We start from the raw sequence: 21651 nt of genomic DNA, 5'->3' as shown, positions 1-21651 counted from the left end.
AATATAGCAATAACACCTCTGCACCACTTCCTGGACATACACCAGAGAAACGTTCGGTTTCTGTTTTGTATTACATTTATATTTTGAGTCATTGAGAGCTTCACTTTTTCTATTTTCTAGTTTAATGAGCTAATTTTTTGTTTTTTGTTTTTTTTGAGCTGATTTGTTAGAATTGCGTTTATTGCTTATTTAGTGTTTATTTATTGTGTTTATTGAGCTGGGCTGTTTTTCACGATTTGGATACAATTCAGGGTTACAGAGGAGCAAGAGCCTACCCCAGCTGCCACAGGGCAAGAATCTTATCTTCTGTTAAACTTCTATTACAATCACGACCTTCCACTGCATCTTTGTAAGAAAAACTAAAGGCTATAATGTATTTTTTGATTCATTTTAGATGCACTATCAATACTAAATTTGTAAAATAATAATTTTAAAAAAGTAAAATAAAATTTGGAAATGTTTGTGTTGAAGCAGTTGTGAATAATTATTTTAGCAACTTAGATCCGTTCACTCCTATAAACTGAGGACCACTCCTGAGTGCCCTGCTGCACCTCTGACTTAATGTAAAATGAGAACAGGAGTAAGTAGAGCAGCATTCTGAGATCAGATCTACTGCCAAAGTATTTGAGGCCTAAAGCCCAGAAAAGAATCAGCATTTTTCCAGTTCTTGGTCTCAAAGTCAGTGGGTGAGTCAGTAAGTGAGCGTTTTGTTTTTTGAATGGGTTTGTCAGTTGCATCAAATAACAGTTTCTTTTGTCCTGAATTAAGATGCAGCTTTTATTTCAGAAGGGCATCTCTCCTTACCTGGAAGTCTGTAGTTTTGATCGCCTTCATACAGCTGAAGTAGACTTGCTATGCTTTCCTTTATTTTCTGTCAGGTGTTCTGTTCCAGTGTTTCATGTTCACATCAAACATGGCCCAGGTTTGAGATAATGAGGTCAGAGTGAACCAAAAGCTCAGGCTGCAGACATAAAACACATACATGTAGTTTCAGACAGTTTTTTTTCCTACTCTCAGATTTTTATAATGTAAAAAAAAAGACATTAAAATTTTCATCTCTAGCTTTGAGCACCAAAGCCCCACCCACGTGCTGTCAAACCCTCATTTGCAACAGGCAGCCAATTAGAAGAAAGCTGACAGTTGGCCTCGGGAGGGTGGGGGGGCTCCACCTGTTGCCTGTGATTCTCTGGGGCTCTTGCCCTTTTCTATTTTCTCTGGCTCGGGAGGTAGAGCAGGTCTCCTGCTGGCTCCCCAAGTCTGCATATCAAAGTCTCCTTGAGCAAACTCTGAGTTGCCCCAGATGCATCCATCGGTGTGTGAGTGTGTGAATGTTAGACAAAAAGTGCTTCAGCATAGAAAAAAGTGCTTGCATGAATGTGTGTGAATGCGACTTGTAGTAAGGAACTGTTTTGAGTGCTGAAATTGAGCAGAACAGCAGCAAATAACTGCAGTACATTTATAGTGCAGTTACAGTGAGTCAGTGTAGTGTCCAGTCTGCCCCGAGTCCAACATGAGAGGAAGAGGAAATACTGATGGAGGGGAAGATGTGGAAGGACACCATGGTATTTACACCATGGCTGAAGCATCTGTAAATAAACCATTTACTGCTGTTTTCACTGTAAATACCAGATCCTTATTTATCCAATTTATATTTCTTACTTCCATCTATTTATTATGTCAGCTCCTGGAGGATGCCTCCAATGACAATAAAGATATCATATCTGTAAAGCAACAAGTCCCAGAAAGAAACCACCCACACTGTAAAGAAAAGAAATTATATAAACATGCAACAGTTGCTAATAAAGGGAACTGTCACTGCTGTTTAATATGTTAGCTTTTGTACATGTGATTCACAATAAAAACACACTCCCTCAGTCAGTGCTTCCTGTTTTTTTTAACCACACCATTAATGCTGCCTTTCCTTCACCGGTATTTTCCTTTAAATGACCATTAAACACTTGGTTATATCAAAGGGACTTCTTATAGCTTTAATATCCTTAACCTTAATTTTATTCTTTTAACTGTGGTGAGTTTAAAATGTGGTGAAATTAAACCCTTCTTCCAGTTTTCTCTCTATAAATCCCCCAGAAACCCCATATAATGAGCAAGCATCATTTAAACATGAAGGTGGTGATAATAAATTTTATTTAAAAAGTTGATCGTAACTTTTTTTTTTATATAAAATGTGTCAGAAAGTGAGCAGACAGTCCATTCATCAGCAGCCTGGCCAGCGAGCGTTCAGACAATATGCTTACAAACACATGACACAAACATCATCTTTGGGCACCATGTGCAGCATTTCCTGTGTGCCCGATGAGCATGTGGGAGCCGTGGGAAGTTCCTGTCTCTGTGCCTTCATAAATAAAGCGGCACTGCCTCAGTCCTCTGGTGGGAGACTGACATGCAGAGCAGACAGTAGCCTGCTTGTTTACGTTCAGAAACTCATCGAGAGCTGAAGCGCCCGCAGATTGAGTCCGAACAAGCGCAGGCGTTTTAAAATCACCGCCCGTGGCGTTTCCTTACAGCTGCTCCGTGTAGTTTGCGGGAAACAGCCCCTCTGATCCTCTCAGCCTCCCTTTCCACCACGACCCATCAGAGTTATCCACCACCTCGATGATGTCACCGGCGGAAAACTCGAGCTCGTCGTCTTCCTCTGCAGTGAAGTTGTACAGAGCCCTCACCTGCGGAAAGCACGATCTCTGCAGGTAGAAACCGAACACTGATCAATGCCTGACGGATACACTGGATGCAGCTGTGTGCATATCAGGAGAAACACATTTCATGCTCTCAATTTTCTCATCCAATATTAAGAAAGCCGGCAGACTCTTTTCACAAAAACAGTGATTTTCACCTCACAGGAAACGGGAGCTGCTGCTTTTTGTGATTTCTGCATTTTAAAATTAGCTGAAAAGGAGAGCTTTAAAATGCTGTAGCTTGTTTTTAGCAGCCACCGATCCCACACGGTGATATGACTCTTTAAAGTTTACCCAAAATACACTTTTTGAAGTTTTCTCCAGTGAATTATCAAAAAATCTATCAAACATCTGCTGCTGTTTCTGCTCCTCTACATCACAGATATTAAACTGGTCCAGTTCACTGAAACTATGAAATATGCTGATACTGTTGGTTATAGAGAGCTGTTGGCCTACAGAGCGCCACAGTCAAATGTTTTACTTGCACAGTATGTGATATATTTGACTTTCTGATTGCTGTTTTTATCAGAGCTTAAATGTGTAAGTGCACCCTCACTGCTTCCATGGGACCTGCTAATCAAACACACTTGATTAATTGAAACGTCACAAACTCCACGGGCCAAGGTTAGCGTGTTAAAAGTTAAAGTTCATGACAGTAAAATTAGAAAAAGAGTATGACTTCATTCTGGAAGGATGTCCTTTGGACAAATGAGACCAAAGAGGAGATGTTTGTCCAAACTGCACAGCACCACATTATCAGCGTATCAGGGCAAACACCTCATGCTATCAGTCAGCACGGCAGTGGAGAGCTGATGATTTGCAGTCACAGAGTGGACCATGAACGTCTGTGAATACCAAAGTATCCCAGAGTTAAATGTGAGGCCATCTGACAGCTAAACTCGGCCCAAACTGGCTCAACAGGACAATAACCCCGCGCACAGCAGCAAATCTACAACAGAACAGCTGAAAAAGAAAAGAATCAAAGTGCTGCAACGGCCCAAACTGCAGACCTCAGCCTGACTCGGTGCTGTTTTGGGACCTTAAGAGAGCTGTGAATACATGAATTCCTGCAAACCACAATGAACTGAAGCAACTTTGTGAGGAAGAGTGGGCTGAATTTCCTCCGCAGCGATGTGAAAGACTGATACAGAAATCAGTTACTTCACTGCTTAGTTTCTCACAGGACTGTATATATTTACCACCATTCATTCTGAAAATATTCAGATATGAGTTCCTAAGAAACAGTAACTGTTTCTTTTTAACCTCTTAAAGCTTTGACCTGGTTAGTTTCGTGTTGTGTAATCTGAATCTGTAACCAAGGATAAATGCTGACATCACCCAGCTAAACGCTAAACTCAGCGTACCAACATGATGCTAGCTGGTCTACAGTTTCCTGTGTTCACCACTGTCACTGAGCATCAAAGAGCGGCGGCGCTGACCTGAGGCAGTGGCATGGTTTCAGAGGTGCGTCTCAGAGGCTGAGCAGAGGTGGAAGGGCTGCTTCTTCCTGTGTGGCCGATGGTGTGTGCTCGCGCCTCCAGTTCAGGCCTCCTGGCCTTAAAACAAAGAACAACACACACTTTATGTTCCTGCTTTAGCTTAGTGAAATGTGCACAGCGATGCCTAAAATAGCTTGGGCTCCACTTTTCAAAGGCAAATTTGATTTAGTTTTTCTGTTTCTTGCACTTTGTTTAAAGTTTTGTGTGAAGCGGCGAACTTCAAAGAATCTATTTTTAGCTTTGCAACTAAAAATTTTGCACAATATTTGTTTTTCAAGACTTTAGAGGTGAGAGGAAGAAAAGCCGTAGCTCATACCAGCTGGCTGGGAGTCTGGTCTGAAGATCTGCGTGGCGCCGTATTGAAACCCGGTGTTGTACGTTGCTCAGGCAAACTTCCCCTCTTCACCTGCAGGAGGGAAGCCCACAGGAAGTAGATAAGAATGCACTGCTCAAACAGGTACATCAAGAACTAGCGATACAGTTTCATTTCTATTTATATGTTCATAAGTCAAACTTTTTTCATCTTATTTTTACAGTGAGACTTTAAAGCTAAACTTGGAGGGAAAAAAAAAGACAAAAAACAACCACATCTAATGCACTACGGGTCTAGATTTAAGCTACTAAAATAAACTGAAGCACAAAAACGCATCTTTAAGCCTTTAATGTGATGCTGGTGGCCAAAATACTGGAAATGAAATGAAAAAAGAAGATTCAAATCTCACATTATTAATATTTATTACAAAGTCTCTACCAGCAGAAAGACACTGATGCAGGTAGAAGAACTCAAAGACTCAAATAAGAATAAGAAATAACAAAATTAGATGCATAGAGGTTTGCATGGTGCTTTCAGTTTCTCAGGATTTTACAGTTTCAGACTCATGACTCTGATCTGATGCTGGTTTTCTTCTATAAACAGAGTTCGAGCCAGCGGTTAATTGCCGAGCTGAGAATTTCACCGGTTTGCCATTAAACTGTTCTATCAATGCAATTAGCAAGCGGGTGTGCATCCTGCACACTCCGTGTATGTATGCTGCACTATAGTATTATTTCAACACAATTTGCAATCTAGCACCGGGCAGGCCAGTTTCGTTCACAATGTGCACACAACCTTGCAACAGTCCTGTTCACACTAGGTTTTGTGGGGCAAAATAGCAACCAGGGTGAAACTGAGGGGGAAGTAGAGGAAAAAGGCAGCTTTTCGGGCTTCCTATGAAATGTAAAATCCCAGGAGCTTGTCTTGTTTCTTAGCCCCCACCCCCAACACACGTGTCCCAGGCTGAATTGCTTTTTTTCTTGCTAGAACCCTAATAAAGTTGCAGCATTTCCTTCCCCCATGTCTGTTTCCCTCCAACACTTTGATATGCTCTCATTAACACACCTTCTTAGCTTTCATTTCCTCTTCACACTCTTTTACATGATCAGTCAAGGGAGCACTGCTCACGGGTCTGTTTCTACAGAGAAACAGGTGTGATCGCTTGATTGGACCAAGAGCTAAAAATATAATCCAATATTTTCATGGATTTCCAGTTCACTTGTTACCTGAAGGTGCTTTAAGCCTTACAGCTTTCACACAGCTTAGGTCCAGTAATAAAGTAAAGCCTTCTGTTTTCCAGTGGTTTCAGTTAATCCTCCTCGTATGCTAGTTTACATTCATACACTAAGCTGCTTCACTATTACAGCATCTCTATCTGTTATGTAATGGTGAGGGATGCATCATGAAACTGTGGACATTTCTATCTGTGAGTCTCAGTTTCACCCCTCCATCCCTAACACGGTGGCTTCAGTGGTTACAAAGAGGTCTGAACAACAGCAGCAACCTCTAAAGCATGAATATGAATTTGGTGCATGTAACATGTCCAACCTGCAGAAATAAACGGCAGGTTCAGTTATGATGAGTGAAATTCTAGTATCTCATTGACCTGTTCCTCCGCACTAATTAGCAGGTATCTGTGGATGGAGTTTGCTAACCGAGGCAGCAAAGTAGTCCAAAATCCATGAGTGGCATCATCTTTTATATACAGTGTAGCCACACAGGGTCCATTGTGTGCAGAGTTTGTGTGTCTTCCTTGTGTCTTCTTCAGGATCGAAAACAAAAGCGTGCTGCCTGCCTTTGCCCAAGACTCTCTTTGAGAGCTCTTCTAAAGCTCGAGAGATCTGATCAAGGAGTCAAAAAACTTCACCATGTAAAAATGTTTTTAAAATGCAATGAAACAGGGCAGCACGGTGTTGTGGTGGTTAGCACTGTTGCCTCGCAGCTAGAAGGTCTGGGTTGGCCTTTCTGTGAGGAGTTTGCATGCTCTCCCCGTGCCTGTGTGGGTACTCCAGTTTCCTCCCGCAGTCCATAGACATGCAGTTAGTGGGGATAGGTGGGGTTAGATTCTAAATTGCCCATAGGTGTGATTCAGTAAAACCACAGGAGACAAAGACAGTGGAGCTGGGCAGTGTTTGATTATCGGTATAACGGGCTGTCGATTTTCTAAGTCATGGTTTCAGCTTCTCAAAGCCTTATTTGTCGAATTTAGCAGCGTTGGCTTTAAATTGTCTCTGTAAAAATGTTCTCAGTTTGACTTCTTATTACACTGAATTTTAACACGTCATCTTTTTGCAAATTTACTGTAAAAGAAGCTCCTGAAATGTGGTTTGACATTCTGCAATACCACAGAAACTGTCACTTCATTGGCCTCATCGCCTCGGCGTGACACTTCACGCACACCAGCTGAAAACCTTACAGTTACTGTAAGTTTGCCCTAAAATCTACAATTTAACAACAGTTTTTTTTTTAATTTTATTTGTTTATTAATTTCTGTAGATATACAGCATGTTACTAAAAGTATTATAAACAACTACAAACAGTTTCATTTAAAAATCAGAATAAAATACCGGCTGAGATGGCGAGGGGATCCCTCTGTCCAGGGTGCCGTCGTTGAGGTAAATCACCCTGTTTTTAGAGATGCTGTTGGCTTTGTAGAACTCCACCAGCTTGTTGAGGGAGGTGAACTTCTCCTGCCACAGGAAGTACTGGCTTTTGTTGTCCCGCATTACTCTGAAGTGCTGGACGTCATTCTCATGTCTGAGGAGAAGAGACAAAGACATTACATCTTTACTATCTATGGCTCACACTCGCAAAATGATGTGTGAAAATTCATGCTTTATAAAAAGCTTCCATCCATATCACAAGGTCATTTTTTAATCACGCAACCATGTAGTAGAAAGAGTTCAGGGCGTGAAGCAGCCACTTCCCCTCAGAAGCCTTCATTAAAGCATGTTTATCTGAGGCGCTTGGATTCACTTAAATAAAAAGTGCACTTTCAGGTCTTTGAAACCTTTATTGCACTGATAACAAAACTAAACTGGCAATTTTTACAGTTTTTAAACTAAAGCCACTTAGACTTGTTAAACATGGACTTCATTAACAGGAGAGGTTTAAAACAGCACGGTTGTACTTTTCCACACACACCAGCCATCTTACAAATTTCATCCATTTCTCTCCAGTTTTTTGTTGTTGTTGTTGTTGTTGTGAAGACCAAACTAAAGTAATTCAGGTCTTAAAACTAGATTGAGACAAAGGCAATAAGACAGAGGCTGGAGGATCGATCTTAGAAGATATTCAAAATGATGTAGGCTGAAATAAAACCGAATAAACCTGAGTCCTTTGTGGCCATGTTTTAGTAGTGTACTAAAACATTAATGTCCAAATATTCATGCAAACACAAAGGGCCACAAACAACCAGAGAAGAGAAAACTGTGATCCTGTAATCCTGGTCAGAGGCTCTTTAAAACAGTGCCCTGAAATAAAGAGATGAAATTTCTTGAGTTTTTTTTTTTTTTTAATAAAAAGACCTCTTTCTCTTCTTGTGTTTCTTTTGTAAATTACCCTACAGGAACATCTAAGTAACAACTGACTTCCTGTTTCCTCCATCCCACTGCGTCAGCCGTCTCCTCAGCTGGATTGTCCTCTGCTGGTTGACATACAAAACTACACCAGGTATACCAACCACATCTGTCGAAACAGCTGTGAATAATGCTACTCAAAACACTTGAAGTGTGGATATTGTTGATTTAAGCTGAAACCAGCATTTCAACCACTAAACACAGAGCAAAGAGACCATCCACATGCTTCTGTATGTGCAGTGCTTGAGACATGTTGCTACTAGCAAATGGAAAAAAATAAAAAAATTCAGTTAGAAGCAGATGGACTGAGAGGGTGAGAAATGGCCACCTTAAAGCTGGACAGAAACTTGCAGCTGCCCACATGGACGAGCCAAATGTCTTCAAGAGGAAGGTTTTATGGTCAGATGGCACAAAGATGTATTTGAACTATTTGACTGCAATGACAAGACGTATGTTTAGAGGAGTGAAGGTGAGGCTTTCAAAACTAAGAACACTGTACCAGCTGTCAAGCATGGTGGTGGTACCATCATGCTCTGGGGCTGTTTCACTGCCAGTGGTACTGGTACATTGCACAAAATGGATGGAATAATGACAGAGGAGTACTTCCAAATTCTTCAACTTCACCTCAAATCAATAGCAATGATCCCAAACACACATCAGAACTGGTTTTGGAATTGATAAAGCAGGCTATCATTAAGCTTCTGGGATAGCCTTCCCAAGGCCCCGAACTCAACCCTACTGAACATTTGTGGACTATGATTAAGAGTCGAGTCCGTGCCAGGAAACCTACCAGTTTAAACAAACTCAACCAATTCTGCCAAGAAGAGCGGTCAAATATCCAGGCAGAATTAACCATATGGTCCAGATACAACTTGCTAAGTGACATTTAACCAAATATTAGTGAAGTTGTATGCTAGAGCCTTCTTTTATACCCCACTCTGCATTTAATTATTAGTTATTATTTATCTCTGGCTTTCTTCCACAGTGTGTCTTTTGTCCTGTCTCCCTCCCCTCACCCCCAACCAGTGGCAGCAGATGACTGCCCCTCCCTGATCCTGGTTCTGATGGAGGTTTCTTCCTGTTAAAAGGGAGTTTTTCCTTCCTGCTGTCGCCAAGTGCTGCTCATAGGGGGTCGTCTGATTGTTGGGAGTTTTCTCTGTATTACTGTAGGGTCTTTACCTTTGCAATATAAAGTGCCTTGAGGTGACTGTTGTTGTGATTTGGTGCTGTATAAATAAAACTTTAATTTAATTAAATGGACAAAAAACCAAAATAAATTCAAACTGCACCCAGTTCTTGTTTTTTAAAGTCATTAAAGATGTGTGCTGTAAAATCATTAAAAGTCCCAAATTACCACAACATTCCCGTCCATCGTGAATGTAAACTTTTAGCAGCAACTGTACACCCGAGCCAATGATCTAAATTAGCATAATGCTCATTTCTAACACTAAAAACCCACAGACATGCTAAAACTTAGCACCTATTCATGGACTTCTCATACTCAAATGAATGCGTGTTAAAACCCTTTTGGTTCCTTTTCACTGGAGATATTTTGCACAGGTGCTACAGATAACATGCGATACGACACCTTTTCAGACGAGATCCAGTAATCAGCGCAGCTGAAAGGAATAAGCTGCGCTGGTGGTCTGACAGATGGCGGACATGTTAAGAGAAACTGACTCCACCTCTGCCTCACTTGTTTACTCTGCTCAGCTGCCTTTGGTTATATAATTAAGTATCTTGCAGAGTCTGCAGCTGAAGAGGAAAGAGGTCAGAGGGTGTGATCTTGTAAGGGTGAAAAAACACAGATATCAAGGAACTGCAACTGTCCTGTAATAGGTTTCATTCGCACTTACAGTTTAAAAACAAGCTAATCGTCTGCTTCAAGTAGCTCAGGGCAATAAACTAAATACAGCAATTAAAATGACAAATCTGTTACTGTTTGATCATTTTCTTGATTGTTTTTGTTGCTTAGCAGCAGGTCACAAAGTTACAAAGTTTATATTTTAAAGTTAGATTTTAGTACTACTTTCTGCTGGCACAACTGCAGGGCCTCACATAAACAACTGTGGAGCACCAAAAGTGCCAAAATAAAATAAATTAAAAAGCAACATTAAATAAATAATTAAATGTGTCATTAATTCATTAAGATGAGAAAAAAAATAATGTCAAATGCATAATAAAATAATATTTAATTATGTATTTAAAATTCATCAATCAAATTTCATCAATTCATTTTATTTTTAAAAAAATTAATTATTTCACTATTCAGTTGATTATTTCATGGTTCCTGTGCTGCAGTGCACCATAAAATAATTTAAACTGCCACCGCAGCTCATCAGCAAATGCTAACATCTGATTGGTTACCCAGCACAGCAAGACAAAATCCCAGATAGTGGACTGATGCTGGTGGTGGCAGCCAGGTATCCCAGCATTTTGGACAAAGGAAAGTAAATAAGTCTGTAAGGCTTGAAATGCTGCTGTTTCTGTTTCTACACTTTGAGATTTTAGACAAGAATCCAGTGCCATAATCTTCAAGTATCCGGCCGATTTGTCAAGATAGAGCCTTCATATGCAAAAGTGTGCCGACATTTTTCCCAAGATGTGAGATCCCGTCAACCTAACAGGCAGCTCGCCTCACCAGCTATCAGTTAACAGGTTTTATCATCTGTTTTACTCTAATGGGGACCACAATGTACAAAATTAACATCATGTTGTATTAAGTGAGACGTCTTGGCATTGTGACTGGTGCCATCCATTGTAAAATCTTTTTGTTTATTAGTTACCAAACACAAAAAAAAAGGAAGTTTTGGTTTAACTGAAACCCAGTGTCAGCCCATTCTGAGTGAGTGTGAAACTGGTTTGTACCGCTGTCTCATCACATGATCTCCAAACAGTACACAGAGCCAGCACTGTAAGTTAAAACCATAAATTGCACGAAGAAAATAGCAATAGCAACATCACCCACTGGACACACTTAGAGTTTTGGCCACCACAATGTTGGTTTTTTAGACTGTATTTGGATGAGAGGGAGTAGTGCCAAGTTATCATTTTACCTTTACTGCTGAGCATGTAGAACTTTGTGGTTCCAAATCCAAAGATGTTCAGTTTGCATTTATGAAGAAAAGGAAGCTAAAACATCAGATAATGTGATTACATTTTCTGCTTCTGCTAAAAAAAAAAAAAAAGAAGAAAAAAAAAGCTGCTGATATGTTTATCTTTAGTCAAAAGGAAACTAATTAATCAACAAGATTTATGGTTCCAGATCTGGATCTAGTCCGTGTGGTCTATAAGTGAAAGTGGTTTAAATATTATGTCTAACATGTCATCAAAGAGCTGAACAAACAGACTGAGTCACTCAGTACCATTCTGCAGTTTATTTCCCCCTTCAACTGCCCAACCAGAAGCCGACTAAGCATCATTAAACCTGCTGAACATCAGCATGTTGGCACACTAAAGTTAGCACTTTGGCTTCAGCCTAAATATAACCATGAGCCTAACTTTGAGGCTTCCCATTGCTTCACTCACTTGACAGAAATGGAGAAGTCTCCAGGGGAGGTTTGGCACCCTCGGATCAAAAATTCCCCCACAGATTTGGACTTCAGGAGCTCTTCTGCAGCACTGCGACTGGCATCCTCCTTAAACCACCTGCACACAGAGGCCCCAGTGCTACTGATTATCTAAAGTAAGCCACTCACACTCATACACAGAACTGCCAAGAAGTGTTACAAAAGTTAAAAACCAAAAATAAACCAATCCTGGCCTCTTTACTCACCAGAAAAAAAGTCTTTTAACCAAAATCTTTTGGTTTGTCTGCCGCACTGTTGCGTACTTCCTTTAAATGCTTTCACAGGTAGAATTAAAGTGACAGTGACCTGATGGGCGGGGTTATGTATTTTAGCCACATGCCAATCAGGCATAATTTCATAAAAAAGAAGACCTTTCATATCGAGTCTCTTACATGCTGTCTGACCTTAAACTGTGTTGTACGATCACATTTCCCTTTGGTTACAGGAGTCGATGTAAACCTAACCCTAACCTTACTACACGCTCTATTTAATATACTGTATTAATCTGTGTTTCTGGGCACAGAATTTCACCGCATTTTCATGAGCACATTTTTTCCATCAGACCCCCCTCATGTCTGTTGTTTTGTGTTGGTGGGCACACAGTGAATATTTTCCACTCAAAGGGTGAAAATCTGCTCTTCGTACCACGGTTCATGTCCCCCACACAAAACTGATTTTTACACAGTGGCTGGGTTATTTTAACTGTTAATAATTAACACTTAAAACTACTCAGTCAGATTTAGGAACCACATACTATTTGGTTAGGTTTAGGCATTACACAAAAATACTCTGTTAAAAAGGCTTGAGCACTAAAGACTACATGTTTTTATTTCAAGGCTGTCGTTCATCCATCTCTCACCCTGGAATCTGCAAATTGATGTAGTTACGTGGTACATATCCTTCCCGTCCCTGCATCTCTGCCTTACACCAGTCGTCTTCAAGGGTTAAAATCTGTGCAAAAGCCGAAAGAAAAGGTGTCATGCAGAGGTAATGAGAAAACAATGACTTCATGATCTAATCATATACTGACCTTTAGTACATCACCCTTTCTGAAGGTGAGCTCGTCATCCGACGTCGCAGCAAACTCATACTTTCCTGTGGCCTCCATTGAGAGTGGCTCTGATTTCAGGGAGGTTCAGAAGAACGTGAATAAGGAAACGTGGCTGTGGTTTTTCTGCAAGGATGAGGACAAACAGCAAAGTTATGATTTATACTCTAGCAACTGGTTAAAATTCATGATAGCAGTGAAACTTGAACATGAGATAAGAGCGCACTTTTTATTTCGACTGATACTGCGGTTTATCTGTCGGAAGGCACAAGATTTCGAGATGTTTCGAAATGTACCGTAACACCATTCTGCTTCTAAGCTTTAGTCTTTTATCTTGAAAAGCTTCTTTTATTTTAAAGGGGACCTTTTATGTTATTTCCATCACCGTGTTCTTATTTTTGGACTACAAAAGAGTAACTCTGCATTGATTCACAGGTTGAAATGATATTTATTTTATACTGGGTTTCATTGTGCAGCACCTCAGTTCACCTTCTGTCTGAAACAAACCCTTCTACCTCCTCTTAATTTGAGCCAACTTTCTTCTGATTGGCTGCCTGAGATCACCATATTAGGGATATCCACTCTCACTGACATCATACAGAACCAAGGGCAGAAAAAAACTGCCAGAAACATAAAAGGACAGCAGCTTTGAACTCTTCATGGATTTAATACCTTTAAGATAAACACGAACCACGAATAAAACAATGTTAAAAGTGCCAAATTGGTTTTGTCATTTTAACCCACTTAATAAGCTGCATAATAAATTTGATGGAAGCATAATTTTCTTTCTTGGTATTAGCATTAATGAAAGCAGCGGGGCCTAAATGCATCTTTTATAATAATTTCATTGATTTAAGGAGCACTAAATGAACAAAGAGACACTTAAAGTGGTTGGATCCGGTTTCAGTTTTGCAGTACAGACACTTTTTAGTCTTTTGTGTTAATGAACTCAGTAATTCTAATTTTTTTGAACCACTGGTCACTTACAACAAGGCATCCGAATTCACCACCTCGGGCAACAAACACCGACGTTTCCTGGACCAAGCCAGTGTTTGATAGTTGCAGCCCTGAAACTGAAGCTAAACAATGGGGCAGACTCTGAAGCAATGAATGAATAAATCTGCACTAAAGGTGACAAAATCCAGAAGGAAACCAAACCCTGATTATTACCAACTAAAACCATTAATGCCTCTATAATTATACAGAGCGCAGTCATTTGTAGTGCATGGAAAGGAAGGACATGGAAACGGCATGCAAACAGTAAGCAGGAACTGGAAAACATCCTTTGTAATCCACTTTTAGATTATGGAGAGACATGAATGCCACTTCTCCATTTGCTGCAGTTTATTTAAACATATATACATGGGATGGGAAGACAGAGGTCAACACATCCTTGGAGAAAATGTAATTCTCCAGTTAAGGAGCTCTAAAACATGGATCAAATGCTAAGGATTTGAATCCCACGACAGCAGTTAATCTGTCATTGGTGCTACAGTTGGTTGTTTTCCCACCAATGTGAATAAAACCTTCACTTGTTTGCGGTTACAAAGTGAAGGATGTGGTGAGCTTTCGTGAAAAAAACTGGCTCTGCCTTTGCTTCACACATGCAGCTGTAAGCGCACTTTGCAAGCTTACAGTGATCTTTAAGCTCAAGGACACAGGGCGCAGAGCTGTATACACCCTAATATTGGTTTTAACCATGAGGTAAACAAATGTCACCTTTAAACCACGCACAGACTGTAACCTTTATAATACACTGCTTGCATCTTTGAGAATGAACAGATGCTTGAAACTTCACTCAAATTCAGAATTTAAACCCTTTAATTATTGTTAATTAGACCAGTTATCCCAGGCCTCAGGTACTTTGGCGGGCGCCAATCGAATATGCAAAAAAAGTTATGGATGAGCCAAGTAATCTGAAAAAAAGGACTTAAGGAAAAAGGTGTAGCTAAAACAAGGAATAAACAGTTCAAACTGTATTGGATTAATCACCTTATGGTCCAGGATCAACAGATAAATTAATCCAATAAAAGTCGCAGACTGGCAACTTAATTTGTCCGACAAAAAACAGGAATTAACATTTTAATTAGTCAGCTAAAGGTTAGGGGAAAAGTCAGAAAATAAGGAACAGAAAGTGCAAAAATCTGTTGAATAAACTGCTGAATTAGTCATTTTAAAGTCAGGGATTAACATCTGAATTAGCTCAATAAAAAAAAAATCATGGATTAACAGATGAATTATTCAGATTAGATATTAATAGATAAATATTTTAATAAAATCAGGGATTGACAGCATAATTAGTCAGATTAATGTCAGTGATTAACAACTGAATCAGTTAAATTAAAATCACAGATTAACAGTTAAAATATTTATTTAGCTAATTAATAGATTCTTGTATCAGTCTGTGATGTACAGTTTCACCAAGAAACACTTTTGCAATGATTACATTAAGTAAACACATCACAAGTGTAGAGTTATACGTGGAAAATTGTGACATTATTTCTCAAAGTGGGCCCTGAGGTAGGGGTGGGGGGGTCTGTTCCTGTCTTTGGGTGCCTGAGGAGTCATGTGACACAGTTCATCAACAGATGTAGCAGATTATGCAAACTGTCCCCATGCTGTGACTGAAAATGTAACAGTCAAAAAAAATTATGGTAATTGAGCTACAAAGTGTAGTGATATCACAGAAAGCAACAGCTTCACACAGTCTTATATTATTGTTATGGTCTTGATAACAAAAATATAAGTAAATAAAATAAATATTACAACAAATATCAACACTAATCCATCCATAAACTAGATTTTAAAAAATGGTGAATGATGATTAAAACAAGCGTAATAAAGGAGCTAATGATCAGCCGTGTGTATGATTTTACTTATCGGTTTACGTGATACCAAAAGAAAACAGTTTTGGTGGGCATTCACTCCTTTTATGTAACATGTAACTGACGTCATGTGGATTTCTCATTTGGCGGCCTCGGCTCGTCTGTTCTTGCACTTCTTCCTCTCTCGTACCCTCGCTGGGAGGAGATAAGAGGAAGAGTTCAAGTGATGGAAAAGTACCCTAAACATTTTCTCATGTCAGCGTGTCGGGCCTGTCCATTCAGTCAGCGCCTGGTCGGCTTTTCAGCATTTTAAGGTCCCCGTTCTTCATTTCTTGTTTTAGGAAATGTACTAAAAACCATTTTGGACTAAAAAAAACTTTTTTCAAATCATAGTTCATCTCTGCAAGACTTACTGCTTGTGTACTAACAAAGATAAATGACTATAAACAGCTGAAACAGCTAAAAGTCACAGATTAATAGTCAGATAGAAATTATGGACCAATGCTTGGAACATTAGGATACTTCCTTTTTAGTAATGAGTTAGCAACAGTAACGAACAAGTAAATGCTTAGCTAAAAATCATTGATCAACAGTTGAAACAGTTGGCTAAAATTCACGGATTAGCAGTTAAAATGGTTAACTTAAAATGAACAGTTAGTAAAAAGTCACAGACTGCACCTATTTAACTAATGAGTAAACAGTCGAGACAGCGAAATATCACAGATAAATAGTCAATCATTGGCTGAAAGTTACAGAATAACTTGTGGATTAGCAGTTGACATTAAGCTAAAAGTAAAGTTGAAATACTTTTCTTTAAGTATTGGGTAAATATTTGAAGTAACTAAAGTAAAAAAATTAAAAGTGGACAAATAAATGTAAACATACTTCTGCTGCTCTGTAGTGACTGGTATACAGCTGGAATACAAGCTTGACACAGCCTACTACAACAGTTAATGTCTTTGTATTAAAACAGCTTCTGTTAAATATATACAGTATTAGGAAGAGGACCGGTGGTGTAATGCTTTAGTCACGCTGATATCAGGCAAACAGTTTGGTTTTCTGACACGAATGCTTGAAGAGACTTTTAGAACAAAAATAAATAAATGGAATTAAGGCTCATTTTAGTTCACCAAACTCATTGTGCATGACGAGAGGGATTTTTTTTTTTATTTATCTTATTGAGTCTCTAATGTCCGACTCTCACTTCTTCTGCTTCCAGCATCGCTTAGTTATTGATGTTACACTGTCTAGCAAATGAACCACACAGAGCCAACTGTCCATTAAAAAAGTACATATCAATCATGCATAATAAGGCAGAGTTTTTAAGTAGTCTGCAGCTTCAGGAAACCCCCCCCCCATCATGTGCTGCGCTGCTGAAATGCTGACCAGCTTGCACCCAGGGCTTTTGTGGTTATAGCTCGCTAGTACAGCTGTAAATATCTCTTAAAACATTTGTGTAGTCATTTGCATGGAGACCATCAAAGATGTCATCTCTACTACATCCAATGTGGTCAACGCCTGATTTGCACGATTGATTAATCTGGCAGTTATTTTCTCAATTAATCTAATACTGAGCGGCCCAAAAGAGTCTTCAAATATCTGTTCTGTCCAAAACTGACGTCTTTTATTATCACTGAGAACAAACAAAAGAGGATCCAACTCTGTAACTCTGGCTACAACTAACGAGACTGTGTTAATTCATAATTATTTTTACCATCACTTAACATAATCCCCACCGACTCATAAGATATTCCTGCAATCCCTGTTTTAATGTTATATGTCTATGTAAAAAAAGAAAGAAATAAAGCTCCTGTCTTTATTTAGTTATACACATTCATAGGCTCAGGGTTATTTTTCTTGAATAAAATGCCAGAAAACATCTCAAACAGTCACATTTAGTCCCGCTAACGTTCCAACTCACAGATTACAAATAAAGCACCAAAAGTTCCCATTTCAGAGGCTGAGAGGGGATAACTCCCAGCAAAAATAACAACTGCTAACCTGAATTATTACACAACCTAATTAGTGTCTTTTTAGCATATTTGCCAGGCAAACAGAAAGTTGCAGGCATTTGTTCAGCAGCAATAGCAACCAACTGCAACTTTCAGAAGTGTTGCTTGCAGTGTTGCATGAAGTCCTTAACAGCAGGGAGGGTTTCTTTCTCATGCTGATGCACCTGCATCATAAACTGCCTCTGTGCAGCGACCCATGCAGATGCAAGAGTTCAGACCGGTGCTCTGAAACTTGGGCAGTACAGACGTTACTGACATCCTTCTCTTCAGTAAAAGTAAAAAGTAAAGATGTAAGTTTGCCGGGAAATGAATCAAATGTATCGCTGGGTTTAGAATGGCTTGGGAGAAAGTAACAAGGCTCCGATGCTTCTTTACAGAAAATGTCACTTAGATCAAATTTTGTTTTACATCTTAAAAACTGTTCAGCTGCACATCAGAAGCTGGGATTCTACTGACGCTTTAATGATTAAGCTGTGTTCTACTGTAGGAGCAGCTATGGTGGGCCTATAGGACAGGGCTTTATATGCACTTAGTGCTTCAAAAGGGTGAAAATGTAAAATACTAATTTGTAAAGCCACCTTATAAATGCAGCGGAAATTAAAGAGTTCAATATGTGGACAAGAAACGAGCCCACAGCGTACAAGTGCTCCAGGCAGTTAAAGCAAAAAGGGCTGCAGAATGGGAAAACTCAGAGGGGAAAAAAAAGATACAACAATACTCAAATCTTTCATTAAACATTCTGTAAGAAAACGTATATAAGCATTATCAGCTAACTTGTATAGTTCTAGCCCCAGAACAGTGTCATAATATGATAAATCTGAGACACGTGTCGGAACAAGAAAAACCTAATTTTTCCTCTTTTTTTTCCCTTTTATGTTAAATAAAAGAGTGTTTCACATAATTAGGTGAAATTAGACGAAAGATGGAATTAGATGAAAATACGTCTCTTTAGTGGAGCTGTTTTCCAAGGACTCCGAACTGCACACTGCCTTCCATATGCTCCATTTAATGGTTAATTTCAATGTCTGTTCATCTAAAGTTTTTGATTTAAAGTACTGACTGGAGAAGCTGGATTATTAATATGCCGCTGCAGGTACCAGAAGGGCTAACAGAGCATAGCGGAAGCTAACAGGTAAAGAAGGTATTTCACGCCTGTGATGCCGCCAGATTTCTTGGTATGTTTGCAATTGGTTTTTGAAACTTAACCACAAACTTGGGTCAAGTGACGACAGACCTGAGTCATAATTTACACCCACTGGGAAGCTTTTATTGCACTTATAGTAAAATAATTTGTTGTCGATTAATATCATTTCACTTATCTCAGTCTGCTCCACTCCATGTGCAAAGGAGGTGCACCCACAGTGAGACTGAGAGCAGGGACAGGAGAAACTAACAGGATATATATCTATCTATATATCTATATGTATATAGTCCTGTTGCTAATGAGGATTACAGCTCATTAATTGACCAGTGGTATCAAATCGGTACCTGTTATCAGCAGATACCCAAAGCTGAGGTCTCATTATTGTATTGGGAACTGGATACAGTTGGATTGGTGCATCCCTAAAGTGGAAAAACAGTCCAAAACCTAAAGGTAATCAAGGGAATGATCATATATGGCAAAGAGAAGCACAATAACCTACAAACATAGTGATAAAAATTGTTATTTTTCTGTCCATTTTCATGAGGCGTTACAAACAAAAAACACTTTATTACTCAACAATTTTTAAGAAGTTTCAGTTTTCCTCAGACAAAACTGTAACTACGGCTTTTAAGAATACGCAGTTTTATTAGTTTTAAATGTAGCAAAATGTGGAGCAAAGTGCTGACAAAGAAAAGCCAGAGTACAGCAGAACACTGGCAACCTGGAGCCACTTTCATGACTAAATTATAAACTAAAATTTTAAAAAGTATTTATTCTGCTTTTTTTTTTTTTTTTGGCATTTTTCATCAACACCCAGCACGTTCTGTTTGATTCACATACCACGCTGCAGGAAACTGCATTTAGTCCACTTTTGATCTGTTCATCAAATTTAAGGAGACTCCTAACGCTGGTCCTTCACCACAGGCTGTTTGCAGAGGTGGATGCCCCAGAGGAGATCAAACAGACCTCTAACATGAGGTCTGACCCCTCTGCCGTAAGACAAGCAGCTGTTTTCACACATTTGATGAATTTATGTCAGTTATGACCGAAGGAGACCCATTCCTTCTTTCTTTCTCACCAACAATAACTTCTATAACCACTTCTCCAAAGCTGGGGGTACTCGAAGCATGCAAAATGGGGAAGAAACGACGCGATTCACAGAATGATCTGAGAACAAGGCACAAAATACTAGAACTTCTTACTTCAGATGTGAAGATCCGACCTGCGTTTACCTGCATTCGAGAATAATTAGAAGATATCAGAGCCCAGACCGGAGTTCAGCCTTAATTAATGAATCATTATCGATATAAAGGGTTGAAGGAACACGTCGATGATGTTTATTTGCAGGAAATGTGTCTTCATTTACCTAAAAGTTTTTCAGTGGTGAGCATGAGAGATGGAGAAGTGAAAAACTGAGAAAACGAGAAAGAGGAAGAGCAATGAACTCTAACTGAATGCAGTCATTTTCACAGGCAGCTTTTGGTTTTGGGTTGTTTTCTGTCATTTATCGTGGTTCGTCTTACCTTTCCTCCGCTCCGGAGTCGAAACAAACTTGCGTGAAGTTTATTCTAAGGCTGCCCGCTTCTCTCTGCCCGGTTGGAGGACCGCAGCATATTTAGAACTTTTTCTAAAGTGAAAAAAAAAATGTTTTTTTTAAGTCCGGCTTTTGTGCTGAATGATGTTTTCTAGCGGGACAGAGTGAATGAAGTCGAGCGAAGACGGAAGATGAGCCCGCTCAGTGTCTGCCTGCTACCTGCGGTCGCTGCGTGGCTCGGATGCTGCCGCTGCACCGAGAGCGACGCCTTCCTTCCAGCTTCCGTCCACCCTGTCAAAATAAAAGCCCACGGGTTGCACCATTTCCGCTGTTCCTCCTCGCTTTGTGTGGACGATAGGGTGTGATTTTTATTTACTAGAGCCAATAATAATAATAATACAATCAGTTGCCTTGACATCATATGTAATGAAGGTGCTGGCTTAGCTTGCAGGTGAAACATGCTCTCGACCCTCTTGAGTTTGCTTACCAGCCTCGTGTGGGGGGTGGAAGATGCAGTTACTTACCTGCTGCAGCGTGCTCACTCTCACCTGGATGGGACTAGTGGCATGTTGTTTTTTATTATTATTTTTCCAGTGCCTTTAATACCATCCAACCACCTCTGCTGAGTGAGAAGCTGCTCGGGATGGGTGTAACCATTTCTACCGTCTCCTGGATTGCAGTTTGTACAGCTGGGGGAACCCTGTCTGATGTGGTGGTTAGCAATACTGGGGCACCACAGGGGATGATCCTATCTCCATTCCTGTTTACTTTGTACACCTCAGAAAGTACACCTCAGTACAACAGTGAAGCATGCCACCTGCAGAAGCACTCTGATAACACTGCAGTGGGGGGGTGTATTAAGTGTGGGCAGGAGTCAGAGAACAGGGAGCTGGTGAGGAGCTTTGTTTTGTGCTCCAGCAGAAATCAGCAAGACAAAAGAGATGGTGGGTGACTTCCGGAGGAAGGGCGAGGAGGTGGAAACAGTGAACAGCTACAGGTACCTGGGCGTTCACCTGAATGACAGACTGGACTAGAGGACCAACAGTGATGCTGTTTATAGCAAGGAGATGAGCAGGCTGTACTTTCTAAGGAAGCTCATATCCTTTAATGTGTGCAGATCTTGGAGATCTTCTACCAGTCTGTGGTAGCAAGTGCCATCTACTTTGAGTCAGTGAGAGACAGGAGGTCACTGAACAAACTGCTCTCCGTCATGGACAACCCATCTCACCCACTCCACTCCACACCGCTGAGGCAGCAGAGCTCCTTCTCCCTCAGACTGATTCATCCTCGCTGCCATAAAGAATACTTCAGGAAATCATTCCTACCATTCTCTATATGATAACCCTGCTTTTTGTGACAGGTGAACACACCTGTCAGGACATAAGATCCCACACACATTTCTGTATTACACCTTCTTGCAGCTGTCTTGAGATTCC

The 21651-nt window shown here is 40.0% G+C and overlaps 1 protein-coding gene across 4 annotated transcripts; it reads right to left on the bottom strand.

Moving 5' to 3' along the window:
- Positions 1 to 2136: 2136 nt before the first annotated feature.
- grap2a (GRB2 related adaptor protein 2a) lies at positions 2137 to 20471 on the bottom strand. 4 transcript variants are annotated; one of them, XM_030735827.1, is made up of 10 exons: positions 20205 to 20468; positions 20048 to 20093; positions 19884 to 19913; positions 12683 to 12826; positions 12512 to 12603; positions 11612 to 11731; positions 7073 to 7262; positions 4509 to 4598; positions 4133 to 4249; positions 2137 to 2699 (listed from the first exon to the last, which is right to left on the bottom strand). In XM_030735827.1, exons 4-10 carry the CDS (start codon positions 12758 to 12760, stop codon positions 2520 to 2522), a joined length of 867 nt encoding a protein of 288 aa, XP_030591687.1. In that variant the 5' UTR covers positions 12761 to 12826; positions 19884 to 19913; positions 20048 to 20093; positions 20205 to 20468; the 3' UTR covers positions 2137 to 2519. The 4 variants fall into 4 exon arrangements, with proteins under 4 accessions (XP_030591687.1, XP_030591686.1, XP_030591685.1 ...); XM_030735826.1 differs by lacking the exons at positions 19884 to 19913; positions 20048 to 20093 and having other exon boundaries at positions 20205 to 20308; positions 20435 to 20471; XM_030735825.1 differs by lacking the exons at positions 19884 to 19913; positions 20048 to 20093.
- Between the last annotated feature and the right edge of the window lie 1180 nt (positions 20472 to 21651).

The sequence above is a fragment of the Archocentrus centrarchus genome, chromosome 8 (genome assembly GCF_007364275.1).
Source record: "Archocentrus centrarchus isolate MPI-CPG fArcCen1 chromosome 8, fArcCen1, whole genome shotgun sequence".
Classification (NCBI taxonomy): domain Eukaryota; kingdom Metazoa; phylum Chordata; class Actinopteri; order Cichliformes; family Cichlidae; genus Archocentrus; species Archocentrus centrarchus.
This window is presented reverse-complemented; position numbering and strand designations above follow the sequence as displayed.